Source organism: Elgaria multicarinata, chromosome 10, assembly GCF_023053635.1.
Source record: "Elgaria multicarinata webbii isolate HBS135686 ecotype San Diego chromosome 10, rElgMul1.1.pri, whole genome shotgun sequence".
Taxonomy (NCBI): domain Eukaryota; kingdom Metazoa; phylum Chordata; class Lepidosauria; order Squamata; family Anguidae; genus Elgaria; species Elgaria multicarinata.
In genome coordinates, this window is record NC_086180.1 from 35,157,741 (window position 1) to 35,178,184 (window position 20,444).

The 20,444-nt window shown below is 37.8% G+C and overlaps 1 protein-coding gene across 1 annotated transcript in view; it reads left to right on the forward strand.

Moving 5' to 3' along the window:
• USP53 (ubiquitin specific peptidase 53) overlaps nt 1–20,444 on the forward strand; it is a 36,363-nt gene that overhangs the window by 11,509 nt on the left and 4,410 nt on the right. The window contains exons 2-14 of the mRNA XM_063136273.1: nt 1,671–2,326; nt 3,476–3,568; nt 4,328–4,462; nt 4,877–4,990; nt 5,084–5,166; nt 7,064–7,169; nt 8,496–8,642; nt 10,258–10,407; nt 10,798–10,969; nt 12,872–13,021; nt 14,718–14,861; nt 15,075–15,798; nt 18,459–18,535. Of these exons, the coding sequence (XP_062992343.1) occupies nt 2,183–2,326; nt 3,476–3,568; nt 4,328–4,462; nt 4,877–4,990; nt 5,084–5,166; nt 7,064–7,169; nt 8,496–8,642; nt 10,258–10,407; nt 10,798–10,969; nt 12,872–13,021; nt 14,718–14,861; nt 15,075–15,798; nt 18,459–18,535 (2,239 nt within the window). The 5' untranslated portion in view covers nt 1,671–2,182. The remainder of the gene's footprint in view (nt 1–1,670; nt 2,327–3,475; nt 3,569–4,327; nt 4,463–4,876; nt 4,991–5,083; nt 5,167–7,063; nt 7,170–8,495; nt 8,643–10,257; nt 10,408–10,797; nt 10,970–12,871; nt 13,022–14,717; nt 14,862–15,074; nt 15,799–18,458; nt 18,536–20,444) is intronic.

Genomic DNA, 20,444 nt, shown 5'->3' on the forward strand with positions numbered 1-20,444 from the left:
AATATCTGAATTTAGAATTCAACAAAGCTTAAATGGCTTACATCCTAAGATAAATTTAGCTAAGGAAATTCACAGAAGGAAAGATTCATGTCCCTCTCGTCCCTGCACCCAATCCAACATTGTTCAGGTGGCTCCCCAGTCTTCCAGAGAAACTTTTTGGATGTTGCAGGTTAAATTGAAATTATCTCAGCTCCTGGTAGAGCTTAATTTGAATGTCTGCAGTACCTTCACACTTTTCATCTTAAGAATGTAAATAAATGCAAATTCTATGGCTTTAACATCAGCCACTCCCCATCCCCTTTTGCTTTATTTACTATTGCCTATTGAAGAGGTTTGAAGAACTCAAAAGTGTACACAGTATTTTGTTGGCCTCAAGGGTTACAAGGTATTATGCTAATAGGGATTTTAGCATTTTTCTTTAGGAATTTTTCTTCTTGCCATCATGGATACTTTTGCTTTTCTTCAATTAAGTTACCTTAAGACCCAGGTCATTATCCTCCCCCCCCACCCCAATTAACTCTTAATCTTTCACTTAATGGTACAACTATAATATTTAGAACTTGCAGAGTAATTTAAAATTCTTTTTATACAGCATTGCTTGGTACATCTAATGAAAGCTAGTAACATGGTGAAAGGCACTGAGTGAGCCCATCATATTTGAATCTATATTTCTTAATGCCAAAATATGTACTATGTTTACTAGATCATTGTCTCTTGACAGCTGCTGTGTGTAGGTGTTTTAACACATGAATTAAACCTTTGAACTGCTGTTCTCTTGTATATGTCAATACATCATATCGTTACTTTTGTTGAAAAAGAAGTGAAGGAGAGTAATTTGTATTAGGAATTAGCGTTTTGACCATAGTAGCTTATATTTTATTGATGATAATCAAGAATCTTACCACAGTTTTGTATTAATAAACTATCATGTTGGATGGAGAAATGCAGAATGGTTTTGGGTTGTGTTTTTTTACAATTTTTGTAAATTTCATGACACTCAATTTCTAGAGAGATAATCTGGAAAAATGCATGCCCTGTGGCTGTTAATAATTCCCAGATATCCTATCAAGAGAAATCTGCATTAAAGAGTAATTCAGTTCAGTGGAATGAAGCATTCAGTACAGTTCATTTAAAACATGTATGAACGTGGTAAAGATCAGCAATGGCTGGCCGTCTCTGTTCTATATTGTGGTAGTGTTTGGCTGTCGTGAAATGTAAGATTATTTTTTGGATGTTTTTGAAATTACCACTTGGTGGATGCAGTATACTATATTTTCATAGGCTAATGTTGGCAAAATACATGTATTGTCAGAAGAGTAAGTGAAAGTGCATATTGCATTGTTTGTGTGGACCTCTCCTTGAATCCTGGGATCACATTCAAAATGTTAAAATAATCTTAGAGAATTGGATTCTTAATAAACTTCCCACCCCCTCTCTTCTTCACTCCTGGATCTTCAGTAATAATATGTAGACCACACTAAAATGTTGGGATGAAAGCTGTGTGGGTTGTATCCAATGTTAGCCCTACTTGGAGTAGACCCATTGAAATAACCCGCTGGATACAATCCTTTATGCCCATTTATTTTTTGTCTTCCCTGTATTCAGCTTTGTACTCTGGCTTCATAGTTAATACTATCATAACTTTGGAACTTTTCTGTCCTCCCTCACAGATTTTGGAAGAAAATAATGAAGTGTGCATCGTGGAGGTACATTTTCAAACCAAAAGAAGAAATGTGATTTATTTCCAGAATTAAAAAGGAAGAGTCAATATGAAAGAGACTGGATATAATACTAGCTAAGAACTCCTGTGTTTTTTTAATAGAAAGCTGTCATAGTATTTAAAAATCCTCTTCAAAAGAGTGATTTGCACTAATAAAAAGCGAAGTGAAATAGTATAAAGATTGTCAAAATATTTTTATGGTTTTTTAGTATATTTTAACTTATTTTGTTCACTAGAGCCTCTGCATTTTTCATGTTCTATTTTGTCTTCAAGATTTTTTAAACTTTTTTCATAAACAGAATAAAGCAAAGGCAATATTTGCTTAGCACGATCTGAGGAGTTGAAAGTCTGTTTGGATACAATGACAGAAATGTTTTAAAGGCAATTGTCACAACTTATTTGCCTTGCTCCGCTCAGAATCCTTTAACACATATTTCATCAATATAACTTGTTTTCGAAATAATGGCGTGGGTAAAATTCTTGAGGAAACCTGGAGGAAACCTTGGAAAAGTTTATCAACCTGGAAGTATGATGTCTTTGGCTCCTACCAAGGGCTTGTTAAATGAACCAGGACAAAACAGTTGCTTTCTCAATAGTGCTGTACAGGTAAGAAAGGAAAATTATAACAATCCTTACATTTAATGCAAAGGTTATAACTGTTAATAGTATATGTATTGAAAGACTATTTTAATGTTGTTACATTAATCTAGATCCCTGTTAAAAGTATGCTGAGGTTTTCCCAATGAATAGTTTTAAATACATTAATGTCCTTTGTAATGGATAAACCAGTAAAAAGCAGGCAGAGAGAAGATAGCCTTTATGGCTAATATACAAATATACAAAAAGCCCCTCCAAAGTATATCTAATCTAAACAAATAATTTTTTTGTTGTGTTAGCAGATAGTAGAGATCATGGTTAAAACTTTTTTTCCAAATGTGAAAGTGAGATATCTTATGCAAAACACACTCTATTGGTTCAAAATCGTTATATTTTTATATACAATCATTTGATATAAAGCAGCCTTCCCCAATCTATGCCCTCCAAATTTTATTCTATTAGGTTCTGCTGCCTGCTCCATATGACCTTATTTGTCCCTTCCTAATGTGTTTTTGCATAAATACTGAGCTTTTGTAGTCCTGGTTTTCACAAGAAAATAGGGCTATGCTATTTCAATGAAAATTCGAATCTCTTAATGTTGTTCAGCATGAAAGAATGTATAAACAGCATCCAGTCATTCACCCTTCTTTTGGAATTTTCATGAGTCTACAAAAAATTAAATCATTCATAACATATGTTCAATGAATCTAACAGCAACTATTGGTGTCAATAATTAACTGAATTTGTGTACATCATTCAAATTATTTCATATAGCAGCATCTTACTCCTTTGTAAATAAAAATCAGTAAAAGCCCAAAACAATTATTAAGTAAACTTTAATTACCCACACTTAAAAAAAAAACATTTTATCTGTTGATTGGAGCAGTAATGAACTGCAGGAGAGAAGAGATGGAATAGTAAACATTGATAATCACTTGATTAATATTTGTTGCATAGAATTATGTCAGATTCTACTAAAATGTTAAGCAAAACATTCTGTCTCTAAACCAGTGTAATTTCTCTAATATTCCTTACTATGGTTTATCTGTAGCTTGAAAGACCGGTTTATTGCAAACCTTTGATTTTAAACCAGAAAAAAATCTTTGGGGGAAGAAAGTGAAGATTTTATACTCTTTGGCTTTCCCATCTTTATTGTAGGTTTTATGGCAACTTGACATATTCCGACGGAGTTTAAGAGGTTTAACAGGACATGTTTGTCAGGGTGATGCCTGCATATTCTGTGCTTTAAAGGTAAATTTAGATTTATGTTATCTACTTTATATAGAGTCATAACTACTTTTGTCAGTGTAAGTCTTACATTGCAAGAGGTTCTAATTGGCATTCCTTAACCGATGATAACTGAGCAGTTGGATACAGATTAGAAAAGAAAAATAGAATATGGGAAGGGAAGGGTTGGAGCCTGCTTGAGCTCAGGAATCCTGAACAGGACCATGCCTGTTAGTGGGTGAGGATATAGAGTAATGTAACATTTTGTTGCAGGTCTTACTTATGATGACTTTGTAGAACCTCCATGCACAGAGATTTTATATCACTTGCTGGGGAAAAATAGTAGGACATTGCTGTTGCTTTCATGCTTTACTCGAGGGCTTTCTGGAGCCGTCTAATTAGCCACTAAGGGAAGTGGGATGCTAGAATAGATGGGCCTTTCCAATTCAGCAGATTTCTTGTGTTCTCTTCACCAGTTCTACAGTAGCAAAGACTGCTGCCACCCAAGGGCAGTGTCTCTGCCCTATCTGTGCAAGTCCCATCCATTTATTTTCATCAAGGTCTAGGTGTACAGAAAACTATCCTGATGGGGGAGCGCAAGTAATTAGATTTTACAGAGTTTCTTGTAAATAGAAAAAACTTAATATTAAGTATTAGAAAAATGCACCATGTTCAGCATCTCTTCAAGGTGAAGACATTTCTGTTAAGGTACGCTGAGGTGTGTTACATTGTCCAAACAATGAATATACAGCAGTATTAATTAACACTACTATTGACTTCCAGACAATATTTGCACAATTCCAGCACAGTCGAGAAAAAGCACTCCCATCAAATAATATGAGGCATGCTTTAGCTGAAAGCTTTAAAGATGAACAGCGATTTCAACTTGGCTTCATGGATGATGCAGCAGAATGTTTTGTATGTATTTTAATAAGTTCTTTAACAATTTGTTTTTGATATTTTTTGGCCAATGTGATGGTTGGGCTGGTTATAAAGCATATATTCCCCCACATTTTCACACACAGACATATTCACATATATGTGCATATTCTCTGCCAGCATTGAGAGAGATTCCCTTTCTCATTACTGGGACAGGGAAGATGGCTTATCTCCAATTGGCTGCAGATCAGAGGTTAAAAAAAAACCCTTTCATCCTGGAATAGGTGAAAGGGGGTGGGGGGGTGGGGAAGAAGTTTGGTGAGCTGGATCAGGAGCCCCCATGAGCTTAATTTGGACCACAGATCAGAGTCTACTTATGCCTGTTGTTAGACCTACATGGTGGAAAGGCAGGATATAAGTCTTCCAAATAAGTCACAATATTCTTTTGTTTAGGAAAATATCCTTGAGAGGATTCACTATCACATAGTGCCAAGCAGTGAAACAGATATGTGCACTTCTAAGTCCTGCATTACTCATCAGAAGTTTGCTATGACATTATATGAACAGGTTAGACTTTTGTTTACATTATATATTTTTTATTACCTTGACGTTTTTAAAGCTGTAAAAAATTAAAACTTGATTTCATTATTTCATTTATAGTGTGTATGTCGCAGTTGTGGGGCATCTTCAGATCCTTTGCCTTTCACAGAATTTGTACGTTACATTTCAACAACAGCCTTGTGGTAAGAGGCCTTGTTTTCTTTTCTCTTTTTTTTGGTTGGGAGTCTTGTTCTTTTTCTTCTCCCTAGATTTTTATAACATGTGAATTGTGAATTCTAATGAATGGTGAAGAGCAGAATTTATGTGGATGTTTTGGATATACCTGGCTCAAAATTGGGGTGAAAAAAGTCAAATTAGTACAATTACATAGTACTTATTACAGAAATCTGTACAGTAGCTGTTGTTGCACGCAGACCAAATATCTATTGGAACTAGCCTTCCTAGGACACCTTATGTTTAAAATCTATAGAAGTTTTTTTTAATGTATAAACAATTTTTAGATTTTGAATCTTTTTGGAAACCGACTAATGGTCCAATCTTAAAGTCATTAGACAATGTCTAGAGTGTTATAGGTTTTTGGGGTTCTAGGAACCAAGGCTGGAGACAGTGCTCCAACCTTGCTTCCCAGAAACTGTGCTGCCTGCCAGTTATGTTTCTGTGTTTGGAAATGGAGTGCAGAGAGGGTAAAAACGGAGCAGCCCCGAGGCAGGGAGGGGAGGAGACCACAGAAACAGCTTTACGCAGCTTCCTATGTGCTATGTGGCCTCCACACACACACACAGACACCTTCAAAGCTGCCCAGCTAGACAGGCAAAATCGTCTGAATAGCCAAGAATGCAGAGTGGCTGGAGCATAGATGCGAGAAGGACATCCGTTATTCAGCTCCCCTGCATTGGGTATTCATCAGTCTCCGAGTTCAGAGGCTATTGACTATCTCCATAGGATTGCGCCCTACATTGATCTAGAAAAGCATTATAGGAATACTATAAATAAATAAATGGTGTATTGAGCTCAATAGCCATTAATAATATTCTGTTTTACTATATTATTCCAAATGTTAAATCGCTAGTTCTTTATCATTGGAAATCCCTGAATGCGTTTAACTCAGTAAAATAGGGAGTCATGGGAGATAATGACTTTAGTTATTAAACTATAAGAGCAGGCCTGGATGGCTAAGAATTCAAGGAAATTGGAGGAAGCAATCAAGTTAGCTGATGTTTCAGAAAAACAACTCCTAGATCTAAGACTGGGGGGAAATTAAAATGTAATCTGAGGTAACACTTCATACCTCATTTCTGAACCTGGCTTCTTCCAACAAACCATACTTTAAACTAATCACAGTTCCCGTTCAGAGATGACAAATTGGTAGTTTTAAACCAGGTAGTGGATGCTTCCAATCTTACCTTCTGATGTCCACTGGAAGGGGGAGTGCTTGAGTCCAAGGCTTCAGCAAAATGCTAAGCTATGGTTTAGCGTTAAGTCCAAACTAGGTCACTGTCTCAGCTTTTGTCTTTCTCCTTCAGGAGCAAAGGCAACAGTTTGGACTTATAAGAAGTCACTTCTTCTGGAATGGTCAGGAAGAGGAGGGATATCAGTTTTCAAGACCAGAACAAAGTGGTGAGGTATAAGTGGGTGTTTAAATGCAGTTTGGACCAGGATGATCTTCCTTTCATGGCAGTCTTGCTTGAAAAGCAGTTGGTGGTTCTTTGTTTGGTGTGTGAGGTCGGAGTATTTGTTCCCCTTCTACAGTACCGGGGCAACACTTAGTTGGAGCTGAGTGTTATTTCTGAAGAAAGGGGGAAGTAAGCTCTCTCTATTTTCTCCTCTGGCCAGTGGCTGAGCCAGGTAGGGGGCACAGCCTCCCAGTGATCCTAGATTCTCTGGTGATTATTTAATATTTCAGAGTTCAAAAGAGAACTAAATCTGTAAATGAAGTAAGTCGTGCCTAATTTGGGTTTGTTGCTTACCTTTGAAATTTGTAGGACTTACTGTCAATTACATGATCAAAATAGCTGAAAACCATGTTTACTGCTGTAATTGTATATGCTAAGTTGAAATGTTACTGATTCCTCTTTACAGCAATGAAGTTGATAGAATGTTGGAAAGGCATGAGCGGCTCAAGCCTGATATGTTCGCAGAATTGCTTCAGGCTGCAAATACTACTGATGACTTCAGGAGCTGTCCTGTAAGTAAACATAGAAAAAAAATCTGTTTGGACTTCCTTTGATAATTATGAAGCTGAACACAGAATTGAAAAAGAACTACAATATTCTTTTTAATTTAGCTTTGCAGGTCAATGTAGTGTCCTAAAACCTTCCCTTAAATTCTCAGATTGTAAAGCTGCCTTGGATTAGTGTGAGTCTTGAAGACTAGTAGTATATGAACAAGACCCCAGAGTAGTTAGGTACCCACTTGGAAGAATGGATGAAGACCAATGATTATTTTTCTCTGGCTGAGTTTATACAACACGCTAAACCACCCTGTGTGAGTTGTTGAACCATGGGTGGGTTATGTTGTCCAAACAGAACGTGTTTTTTGGTAGGTGGGTTATTGTGTTGTCTGAATACAGCATGTTTTCTGCAGTGTTGCTCGTTAACCATGCAGAGTGATTTGTTAACCATCCTGAACAACCCAACAACAAGCCATGGGTTCTCTCAAGGTAGCTTGTTTGAGAAAATAAACCACACTGCATGGTTAACAAGTCATCCTGTGGAAAACGTGCTGTCAGACTACACAATAACCCACCCTGCAGAAAACGCACTGCATTCAGACAACCCGCTAACCCATGGGGTGTTAGTGTGTTGTGTGAACCCGGTCTCTGTCTCTTTAATGAAGTAAAGTGTTTTGGCAACTTTATGAAATGGAACAGTGGGATACAAATTATCATAATAATTAGTGTAGTTTCTTAAATTCTGTATGTAGTCTATGATATTATTTAAAGTGCACACAGCTGAATGAATTTATAATACTAAACATATTATCTTGAGTACACTCAAAATGTACAAATATAGAAATTGTCATTTTGGAGAACAGCCTTAAAATAACTATTGTCACATAGACCTTAGGTCTAAATTATGTTATAGTAAATTGCTTAGTGAGACAGGTATCCTAGTTAAATTGAACATGTTTTACTTTTACAAAATATAGTGGTATGCCTTAACAGACTTTAATTTGAGTCACTTTACAATTTGTTTTAAAAATAACCTTTTTTCCTTCAGTGGTTGTCCATCCCCATTCTGTCAGTGTCTGGCAGTGTTGCAGAAATATCTAAGACCGTCAAATAGCAGTGATCAGAGGACTAAATAACAGTAATCTACCTCTGTCTCTTCATAAATCTATTTATAGAATAGCAGCAGGAAACGCAGATGACCAGGGGAATAATTATTAATGTTTTAGTGTTTTTAGCTACTTACCATTTTAGTCAAATTAAGTAACATGATGTGATTAAACAGGAACTTGTGTATTGAAAAATTTAAACTGAATATGGTTTATATTTCCCCCCTTTTTCTAGAGTAACTGTGGCCAAAAAATAAAAATCCGTCGTGTTCTAATGAATTGTCCTGAAATTGTCACCATTGGTTTAGTTTGGGATTCGGAACATTCCGACCTGACGGAAGATGTCATCCGGAACCTGGCAACACATCTTTATCTTCCAGGGGTATTTGAATAACAATATTTAATATCATTTTTCTTCACTCCCACCATATAAAATTATTTCTAAATTCTACGAAATCTTTGCATGTGAGAGAGGCACTTCTGCTTGTGTCATTGCAGTCCTATACTCAAAAGTAAGTCCCATTGAGTTTATTGAGATTGGGTTTGCAGAACATTCTAAGCCAGAATGGTTTATTTTCCGGAACAACCCATGATGGGTTAAGGTGTCTGTGGAATGTCCCCTCCTCCATGGTGGGTTATTTCCCCTGAATAAGCCACCCTGAGAACCCATGGTCTGCAGTAAGTTATTTTACCTATGCTGGATTAGCCAGAGATCTCCTACACAGCTGCTTGGCAAGAGCGGCTAAAAACACTGTCATTGCTCTGTTCCTCTCAAATAGTCTCTATTCCTACTGCAAAGAAAGTTGGGATACCAGCCTGGCAGTGGGAGGACTACCCGGGGGGAGGGTGGGGTGTGTGTGAAATAAATTACTTTGTGTAGCTTGTATGTCTGATCATCTGATGAGAGCACAGTAGGTTGTTTGCATAACCACCTACCCAGTGTAGCTTGCCACTCACCATGGGTTAGCATGATATGTGGACCCAGACAAAGTCTTACTGTCAGGTAAGTGTGTATAGGATTGCAGCCTCTGAAGAAAAAAAGCATCTTTATTTTTAATTTTAAAAAATACCTAACATTTGAAACATTCTCTTTTCTTATCACATTTGATATAATTAGGTCTACAACATTTTTGATCTAAGGCATTTTTATTCTAGCCTCCAAAAGATCTTTGCATAGTGTCAGAATGACATCAGTGTTGATTCTAGATGAACCCCTTGTGGTCTGGGAAGGACATTCCATAGATAAGGCATCTCTGCTGAAAACGTTCTCTCCTTGGTCACCACTTCCCTATATACAGATGATTGGGAGACACAGGAGAAGGCCTCAAATTACTTCAGTCAGACTGAACATAAAACTGACAAAACTAGCATAAAACAAATTTTATCTGGGATCAAATTTATTTAAAGGTCTTGGGAAAGTAAGGTGTTCCACTTTGGCATCAGAAGGATAACAAAGAAAGTGTCAAGTGAAACTTCCCTGGGAGACCATTCCACAACTAGTGCCCCCTGGTTAATTGTTTAGTCAATCAGTGAGAATAATAGCTTTAAAATATTTGGATTTACAGAGGTACTCCCAATTAAACGGACAACATATATTTTTTATAAAAGGTATTTTTCTTTATCAGTGTATGCATTAACACCTCTTTGGGTAAGATGCACCTTCTTAGTAGAAGGTACCTGCTATGTGTAGATTTGTAATTTACATACTTTTAGTAAATTCTAACACTTGGAAAAGATGATGGTGATTTAAGATTAAGGCTGCTATGGCCATGTACCTGGAAATCACTTTCATTGAAAGCAATGGGACTTACTTTTGAGTAGATATCTATAGAATTGCCATGTAAGAAATAAATATTAAAGAATAATTGAAATACCCTAACATTCTTTAGTTCATATTTGTTCTATTAATTGCAGTAAAGAAATGTATCAAAATATTTTCATTTCAAGCTTTTATCTTCTCTTAAATTTCTTGTTTACTGACAAAATCATTTTTGCAGCTGTTCTATAGGGTTACTGATGAACAAGCCAAAAATAGCGAACTTTATCTTGTGGGGATGATTTGCTACGCAAGCAAACATTACTGTGCCTTTGCCTTTCATACAAAGAGCTGCAAATGGGTGTTGTTTGATGATGCTAATGTGAAAGAGGTAAGTGTGACTGTCCTGATACTTGGTATTTTATATATAAGCCCCTGTATGTGTTCTAAAACTGATGAGAAACTTTATATAAAAGTTCTGATGGCCTTAAAGATTGAAATAAAGTTTTATAAATTGTGCATCCTTTCCGACAAAGGAATGTTCTCTATTTTGAATTATGCAGGGAATTTACTACAGCACTGTCTTTCACTGCCAAAGAAGAAGCAAAAACAGATGTAAAAAGTAGTCCTCTCGTCACATGTCTGAATAATCTCTTTAATGAAATAGATGTTGTAGTTCATTAAATGTATCTAGATTATCTCTAATTTATTATAGCTGAATTATAACTTTTTTCTTTGTTGAGTTAAATAACTACCTCTTTATCTGGTGAAAACGTTTTAGGTTGGAACAAAATGGAAAGATGTGGTGTCCAAGTGTATTCGGTGTCACTTTCAGCCATTGCTGCTATTTTATGCAAACCCAGATGGTACACCTGTATCAACAGAAGACGCACCTAGGCAGATAATTCACTGGTCACATTATAAAGCCTCTGCAGGAAATGGAGAAGAACTTGGTAATAAAGAATTCAAACTTTACACATTTATTATTATGAAGGAAGTGCTTGAATTTGTACATGGTCTGTTACTGCCCTTGGTGTTTCCTGAGATCAGTGCTACGAAGAGGGAAGCAGCGGGGTCCTCTTGATTTTATCTTCTTGCTAGGTAGAATTGACTGGCCACTGTGTGGTAGGTTTCTCTACCCCTTCTGATTTCACCGGCAGTCGCAGGGCGTGGAAACTTACTACATGGTGGACTCAACTTGTTCAGTGAGTTCTGCTTCATAATACAGCCGGGAAGTGGCAAACTTACCATGGCGATTAGCACCTCTGTGGTGAAAGCAACATAGATCTGCTCTTCCTGTGTTAGATGGAGGGAGGTAGAATGCAGGGTTTGGAGGCTATTAATATTTCATATAAGGTGGTATAATTGAGGTGTTAAAGAGCAGGGTGGATGGGGAAAACCAATTGTTCAAAGAAAAAAATCAGATTTTTTAAATTTATAAATCAGATTTTTTTGAATTTATAAATTCTAGATTCTAAAATTCTAGATTCTAAGTTTCTGTTTAATAGCTAGGTTAATATTAAATCTGTAAATAAGCATGTTAACCCTTACAGTTCGTCTCTAAGCAGAATCAGTGCCTCTCTACCAGACACATTGGGTGAGTTTGGATGATCGCAGTGAGAGAAGCAACCATCATGCCTGCTTCTCCCCATCCCCAATATGTGCTGTATGCACAACCACCATTTGCATTACTCCCCATGCTATAGGGCGGATTGGCATGTCGTCCAAACACACCACACCACGTGTGTGTATGTGTGTCATACCCTACAACCTCGACTGCATATCGTAGCTTGTGGGGTGGGTGCAACCCCCTGCCACACACTGGGTTCGGATGACAAGGCAGCCTGTTCTGCAGCACAGGAAATAATGCAAATGATGGTCGCAGGGGCTGGGGGAGCAGCCATGATGGTTGCTTCCCTCTCTGCAATTGTCTGAATCCAGTCATTGAATTAAAAGAGGCGTTTCTATGTAAATGGAGAACCAATTTGATTATTTCTTAGATATGAATATTTGCACTCTACCTTTCAAACATAGTAATTTCATTTTCACCTGGTGAAAATAAACAGTTCTCGTCTGACCAGTCACTAACAGACTTTACTTCTAAGAATCACTCATGGGCATTTCATTTTTGTTTTACTTTGCTTTTGTGATGGTGGGGCTAGACCTAGACAGAAAGGAGAAACACTAGAAATTAAAGAAGACAAATTTCCCAATGCACAGATTCCTATATTTTCATATGTAAGCTCGCAAACTGGCATGGGTGCTGGAAATATTTTAAAGACATTATTGGTAAAAAAATGAAAGCATGCAAAATGTATACAGTGCAGGAGATGCAAGGCCTGGTTGTAAGGATGATACATTGTAATAATACTCTGTTTAGTTGTAGATCCACATGGTCAACACTAAGGCATTGTTTAGGATATATATAAAGAACCATGAATGGGAAACATGATTTATATTAATGATTTAAATAGTTTCTTTTTCCCTACTGATTTAAATTGCCTTAATTTAAATCAATCCACCCTGTCAAAGGAGAATGTGAGGAATGAATTGAGAGTAGTTGCAATCATCCTGCTGAAGGAAGACGAACTACTGTTTGTAATATGTGGAAGAGATATGAAGTGTTTTAACTTTTGAGTTTATAGGAAATTGAATTATTTTTGGTTTTCTGTATTTAGCCTTAAACACTAGTTATAGTACTGTTGTATGACTTCCAGATCATCACATATTTATGCTGGAATTTCCTTTCAATTATTACACTAACTTTTAATAGAGTGGTAAGAAAGGAATAACCCTTTCTTTTAAAAAGAATAAGAGAAAAGGACGTTAATATTATTTAATGTTGCTTTTCCTAGGATTTGAAAAGTCTACTTTGCCTAAGCCAGATCGTACAAAGGAGAATGGGTTTGGAGAAACTGTTACTCAAAAGATCCCTAAAAAATTTCAGCCAGAAAACCCAGCCTTTAGTCGAAACCATTTTCAAGCTAGTGGTCCCAGAGGGTCAGGTGCGTACCTTATGAATTCTCAAATTATTTTTATGGTAACGTTGCGTACAAGGCTTATCATGCCTAGTTTTTCTTGGTTCTTAAAATTGTCCACTACAAATAATTGCATAATTATGTAACATGTTTGATCAGTTAGACCAAACAACTCTTAGCCTCCCTCCCAATCTTAGTGTAGGGTGGTATTGGGAAAATATTCACTGCAATTGTGCTGGGCTTCAAAGTTGCCATGAAGCACCATATAAGATCTCTGCCCTTTCTCCATCTCCAAGTTTGGGAGAAGATGGAGGCTTTTTATGCCACAGGATAGCAGCACACTTAACATGACAAATGAAATTGTGGATCTGTGGCTTGCAACTTTTTTGTACATCATGCTACTTGACAAATGATCATGATTCTCTCTCCCCTCCTCCCACAGTTTGGGCCTTCATGGTACAAAGTGGAAAACATTCCCTTTTATTTTTATGTAATGAGGGTGGAATTAGTGGAGTTTGGAATCTTTCTTCCCCAGTTCTAAAAAGAAATCAAATATGCACATCAGTTTCTGTTATGCCCTTCTGTGCTATATTTTGAAACCAGTTCTTAAGTGAAAGAGGATTCAAAAGCAGTTGGATGAGGTGGGTGTTGGCAGAGAAGTTGCTATGCAGACCACCAAATGGGAAATTGGCTATGCATGTGGACCTGAAGTGTGCACATCTCTTGACTGCAGCCAGAGAAGCTAGTTTTCATCTTGAAATGAAAACGAATTCACATGCCTCAGGTTAAAAGACAAACTTTATTCATAAGAATGAAATTCATAAGATTATATTTATTTATGAGAATGAAATATTTGCTAAAACCACCTTAAAATCTATTCTTTCTAGAAGAGTAATTTTATGTTGCCTGGGAAAGTGTCCCAGGGACCATAGGATATTTCAGATTCCCCCTTCTGAGGCAGAAGGCGCTCCTATGCCTTCAGGCGGGAGAAATATGAGATTGGATCCTTCCCCCTTGCAGCCTGCAAGCACTGCAGTGGCTGCTTTCCAAGGTTGTGAAATTGATCACAAATGACCTCATAGATATCCAAAAGGGAGCATTCTAGTGAGTGGGGAAGGGAGAGGAGAGGAGATGCCGGGATCTGCAGGATCTTATGGTCTGTCATCAATTCCCACTCAGTACTGGCAAATGAGCTAGATGTGCTCAGGGGCCCATTTAGCTGACTTTTTTTGTTGTTGTTGAGGAGGAATGGGAGGCCCTCCAGCCCTGCTGGCAAAACCCTGGCAGGGCATAGGATTTTCTGAAGCCTCCAAGCTTGGAAACTTCTATCAAAAGGACAGCAGTCCCACAGGATTAATAAGTATTAGTGTGACACTTCCTTATTTTGACACTTTACAGTTGTTGTTTTTTGAAATGTGTAACTTCCTGCAATGGGTGATAGTGGTTGGGCTTCTGCTGTAGAATATTTGTTACTACAGCAAATACAGAGCTTCGGCTATTGGGCAGTTTACAAATGTAATAAATAAATAAATAAATACTTACAGTGCAGAACTGTTAGCTCTAGATGTATCTGCTCTGCTGGGGCTATGCTGTTATCTGTCATATTGGTCTGGTGGCTCTAAGATGGACGGCCCTTCCTCATGGCAGGTGCTTGGACCGGACTGCTTTTTGGTCATTCCCATGTATGTAAATCTATGATGCAAATTAATACCTATTGTTGCAGGTAAATTGGGGCATAATGAGCATAGGGAAAAGGCAAAGGACATTTCCAGAGAGTGTGCTCAGAAGGTAGCGGAGATGAAAAGCTCATCCTCCCTAAGAAAAGATGCAGACAGAGGATCAAAGAGAGAATCTGGAAAACAGAGAGGTAAGAGAATTTAGTTTGAAAATGGAAAATTCCTATCACTAATCTGTCTTGCACACCCTGATTAAAGAATCTTGTGCCTTTAAATGTTTTCTTCAAATGTTTGTTTTGAAATTCTAATTTACTAGCAAGCGTAATACATTGCCTTTAAAGTTTAGACAGGATTTTTTTTAATTCTGTAGAGAGCTTAAAACGTATTTTGTTCTTCATTTTAAGATCTGTCTGGGGAAATCCGCACTAATTTTAAGCCAGGATCTCCACCTTCTGGAAATGGATTTAGGCAGCATTCTAATGAACGTGTGTATGGTAGCCAGGGGAGAGGCCCTTACAGACATGAAAAAGTACACAACCAAATCCGAGCCAATGCACAGATGTCAAGCTCCAATAAAACAGATGGCTTTTGTGATGGAGAGAAGATGAGCCGCATAAAGGCTGACAGCATCACAGGTTATGATACGGACAGTAGCCAAGACTCCAAAGATAAAGGAAGTGTCACTAGCAGCAAAAGTCGAAGCAGAGGTTGGAGACCCATGCGAGAAACATTGAATGTAGATAGCATCTTCAATGAGCCAGAGAAAAAAGAGCATAGTTCAAAGTCCAAATTAAATGCAAGCAGTAAACCTAAACATGAAAAGGAACAGAGTTCAAGCAACTGGCCAAAAGAAAATCCAAGTCAAAAAGGCTTGATGACTATTTATGAAGATGAAACGAAACAGACAGGGAGTCGGAGTTCTTTAGATTCAGAAGGGAAAGGAAATGCAGAAAAGGGCAAAGGATTTACAGAGAGAAAAGTTCATACTGACAGCTGGCAGATACAAAGGACTGAATCTGGTTATGAAAGCAGTGATCATATCAGCAATGCATCTGCTAATCTGGATTCACCTGTCATTGAAGGAAACAACCCAGTTGATACCACCATGAGAGAAACTGTTTCCTGCAGGTAATAGTAACAAAAGTTAATAGGTATCCTGTAATATTAGTAGATATATATTCTGTGCACACGTGCATGTGTGTGCTTGTGCCCATATATAGGCGTGCACACACGGTTTGCACAACATACCAACCCATCATGGGTGACAAGCCATGGTTGGTTGACATGTTGTACAAACCTGGTCAGATTTCTACATGGCTTGTGCATGGACTGTGGGCGTATGGCAACAGAAATCCTTGCCTGCTGGCTGATCAATCTTGTCTGTGTGTGTGTGTGTGTGTGTGAGTGACAGCCCCTCCAATCTGCACAAGTGGTTGTTGTTATTATTGGCCCTGGTAATGGGCACAAATGTCCTCAAAAAATTATTTTATCAGATTTCCAGAGTTGCTGAAGTGAACAACTCAAACTGTCCAAAATTGATAGGCTACCTTGTATGATTGGAACTGGCAAGAGGAGACTAGATGTAAGCCGATTATGCAGCCTTTGAAACTTGACAGGTGGGGAAAAGGGGTGCAGATCAATCCCTTAACAAGGTGATCCCCAGAGTTTTAAGTGTTGCCCTAACCCTTGGTGGTGCCCTGCTTTGAGTTCACACTTGCCTGAACTCCCAGTATGTCATGTTCATAGAGAAATGCAACGAATGGTCCCTCAGAGGACACAAATTCCTTCTCAAAGTCTGTCATGGGCTACTTCTTGAGCTATGGAGCAGCCTATGGTGACTCCTTTAGTCTGCCAGTAAAAACTGTTATTAAATTTGAAATAATTTTTAATTGGAGCTATTTCCTCAAGGGTAAAAGGGAAATGAGTGGGGGTATATTTTTCCACTCTTCTGTCAAGTGTGTGATGTATGATTCTCTGAGGCATATTTATGTAAAGCAATCTAACACAGCTCAACATCCCTGGAACAACAAGAATCACAGAGAGATACAGGTTTTACGGACCTTAGCCCAGGACTTCTCCATTGTAATAAAAGCAGCAAATAAGGGAGGGGCCATTGTGATTCAGGACAGTGTTGATTATAAGAAAGAGATCCTTTAATACCTGGCATACACTTCTGCATGCAGGGTATGTACAGATGTTCCTACTGCTGGTATTGCCAGGTACATAAAGAACACCTTGATGGAGGACTTAAGTCTGGTGGGATATATAACGGGGGAATATAATTTTTTTGTGTAACATAAACCTCAGAATCCCTGTATTTTACACCCTTCCAAATATCTACAAGGGAGTTACTCTCTCTCCAGGTCGCCCCATGGTCTCTGGGTTCAACTCTGTACTGGAACCACTTTCCCAGTTTGTAGATCATTTTCTAAAACCTTTATTCCTCTGTCACCTTCCTTTGTACGTGATTTCTCTGATTTTATTAACAAACTAGCATCCATTAGTGTAGAAGACAGAGACATTTTGGTTACTATGGCTGTTCGATCGCTTTACACAAATATACTTCAGGAAAATGCCCTAAGGATCATAGAGGAGAAGTTCAAAGCGCTCCCTTTTCCGCACCTTTTTGCCTTAGCTGTGTCTATGTTTGTCAGCTGACCTCTTCACACTAACCGCAGTAATCTTTGACAGCTGCTTAAAAAAAATGGCGACATTTATGTACATTACCTGGCTGATATATATGGTTCCAGTTCGTGCAAATCTTCTGCCAAATCCCCTGGGATCCCTGCCTTAGGACTGAGGGGAATGGATGGAGAGAACAGCCCACAGTCAGCCCAACCGTCCTTCGGGCTCACTGTGGGTTTTTGGACAACAATCCACACTGTGTGTCATATTTCGCAGGGTGGGTTGTTGTGACATGCAAACTGGCCTCACTATTATATAAAACATTGCCACCATGAGAAACATTTTTTATCTGAAACCTTATGCCAAGATGAGTGAGGAAACATCTGTGGATGGTACAATAGCATTTTTGGGATGGAAAAAATGTTCAAAACCTAGTTTACTATTTTCTAGAACTGTAATATACCAATTGTTCAGCATTCAGAAATCTCTTAGTATTCAAAACTTTGGGAGAGAGAAAGGGAGAATTGTATGTCTAATAAATAGAATTGGTTTTTCTGTTTTTTTGTTTAAGCTTTATGATAAAGGCACAAATTAATAGGGGATGCCTTTCAATTTGCTAAACTACAAGAGAGTGCACCTGAATTAGTAGAAATGAGAACTCTTCTGCTCATATTGTGTTTTTTCATAAGATTCAGCTTTGACAATAATTGTTATTTATATTGCTGGTAAATATTCAAAGCAGAATCAGGCTATTTTCCATTAAGGCACAAACAATATATTATGGATAGGTGTGTGTGTGTGTTTATGCACAGGCACGCATGTGTGCAGGATGAGAAGACTATGACCTTGCAAATCTCTTTGCTTGCTTTTTCCATTTTAACTTCTGCTTGGTTAGGCACTCTATATTGGTGCTTCTGCATTCACTGTTTTCTAATGAAAGGTGGACAAACTACATGACAAAATTGGCAACAAAATATTTCATTGGTAACAAACATTTCTTGCAGATAGGGTGAGTAGAGAGTCAGAAGGAAATGGGAACAAATATTCTTCTGGATATGCTCAGTAAAAATTTTCAGTGAGATATTGTTTTGTACTTTAGGCTTAGTATTTTACCTTTTGGTCGAATCTGAATGTTTTTATATTTACTGCATCTTGTTTTATAGTGATCGAAATTTGTCAGTCAGAAATCCTGGGTGTGTCTTGCAGTCTACCTCCCAGCAGAACAAAAACTCTTTGGATGGTAAGAATTCAGTTGTATTACCTAAATATATTCAACTTTTAAATAATGCTTTACTTTCTAAAGAGTGTAGTGAGCATATCTATAGTTATAATTGCTGCAGTTATGTATCATTAACAGTTCTAGTTTCCCTCTCACTTGCCTTTGATTTCTTTGTACAAAGAAAAAATAATGTGTTATTGCCGACTAACTTCTGATATTAGAAATCACTATAGTCATTTATATTCTGAACTGTTTTCTGAAAAAACAGCTCACTAATTCAAAAATAGAAGCAATGATTTGTCCAATCCAGGAAAATTTCAAATGTGTTCCTGCAGTGAAACAATTCTTTGCACAAGTTCTAACATTAATAGAAGCCAAAATTGCATTTCTACTGTTTAAAGTGTTAATGCTTCATTGATAATGGTGAAGCCTCTCCTATGCATGCCTAATATCAGCCATATTTAGTTTGACTAGAACCTAGAGCCAAAATTCCTACTGGACTGTCTCTGGTTTTAACCATGCATGGATTTTCATGTCAGCAGAAGAGAAAAATAACACATCTATTTTTAAATTAGCTGGAATTCTGAAGGCATAAGCCTCCTGGTGTCAGTGAGCAGCTTTGATTGAACGCTTGCCATACTGATACTATATAGGAGTTTCATCTCGTAAGCTTCCCCTGCCTCCTTCTGTTGAGTACATGAAACTGCACAATAAAAACCACAGCAATTTAGTCAAGTAACTCACCTCTGAAACTTCAGGATATTTTGTGTGGTGAACATGGCCATCCAGCTCCAGCTGAGAGCCCCCTCCCTCCTGCTACCAACTGTCTCTGCAGAGGCCACCAGTGAGGGAGGAAGCAGCAGCCAGGCACCTCTCCACCGTGCCTGGGTCCAGCTCCAGCTGAGAGCCCCCTCCCTCCTGCTGCCAACTGTCTCTGGAGAGGCCACCAGTGAGGGAGGAAGCAGCAGCCAGGCACCTCTCCACTGTGCCTGGGTCCAGCTCCAGCTCAGAGCCCCCTCCCTCCTGCTACCAACTGTAACTGCTGAACTTTCCAACTAAGATTGTAGTGCCTGAGTTTGCTTTCCTTTTCCCCCTCCTCCTCCTCCCTCCCAATCCCCTTTCCTTTTGTGTCATGTCTTTTAGATTGTAAGCCTGTGGGCAGGGACTGTCAAGAAATACCTTTGTAAGCCGCCATGAGAGCCTTTTTTGGCTGAATGGCGGCATAAAAATCCTTAAATAAATAAATAAAATAAATAAATGTTGGAATGAACACCTATGCAGAAAGTGTTTTCAAAACAATATACCGTTGGCTATGTGCATCTCCCTTTACTGCCAATGTAAAATTTGTCAGCAATAAGTCCCTTTCAAATCACTTATTTGTGAATGCAGCAAATCTTAGGAGTACACTGTCAGTATGGTTCCTATCATCTAATGTCAGTGTTACATCATGTACTGTAACTTCATAAGCATATTACAGATTTATTCATACAAATATTTATATTACACACCTTCCACCCCAATCTTGGGCAAATTTATAGTCATCAGCATAATTCAACAGCAGGAAAAAAGCTAAAAAATTAGCAAATATATATATATATATATATATATATATATATATATGTATATGTATATGTATATATATATATATGTATATGTATATATATATATATATTGAGGCAGTTGAATAAACCATATGCGACTTGCCACCTGAACATGTTCAGTTAGCTGGATATCCTGGGGCAGATGTTCAGTTACAGAAATTTGTATTTTAATGCAGTAGTGGCCAGCTTTGATAGCAAATGACCTACGTCAACATCAAGTATGCAATTGAAATCAGGGACCTATTAAAAGGGATTAAATTTGGTTGATTTCCATAGATTCTAAAAAGAGAATACCTTGCATTTTATTCACATTTAACCACTGAATTTCA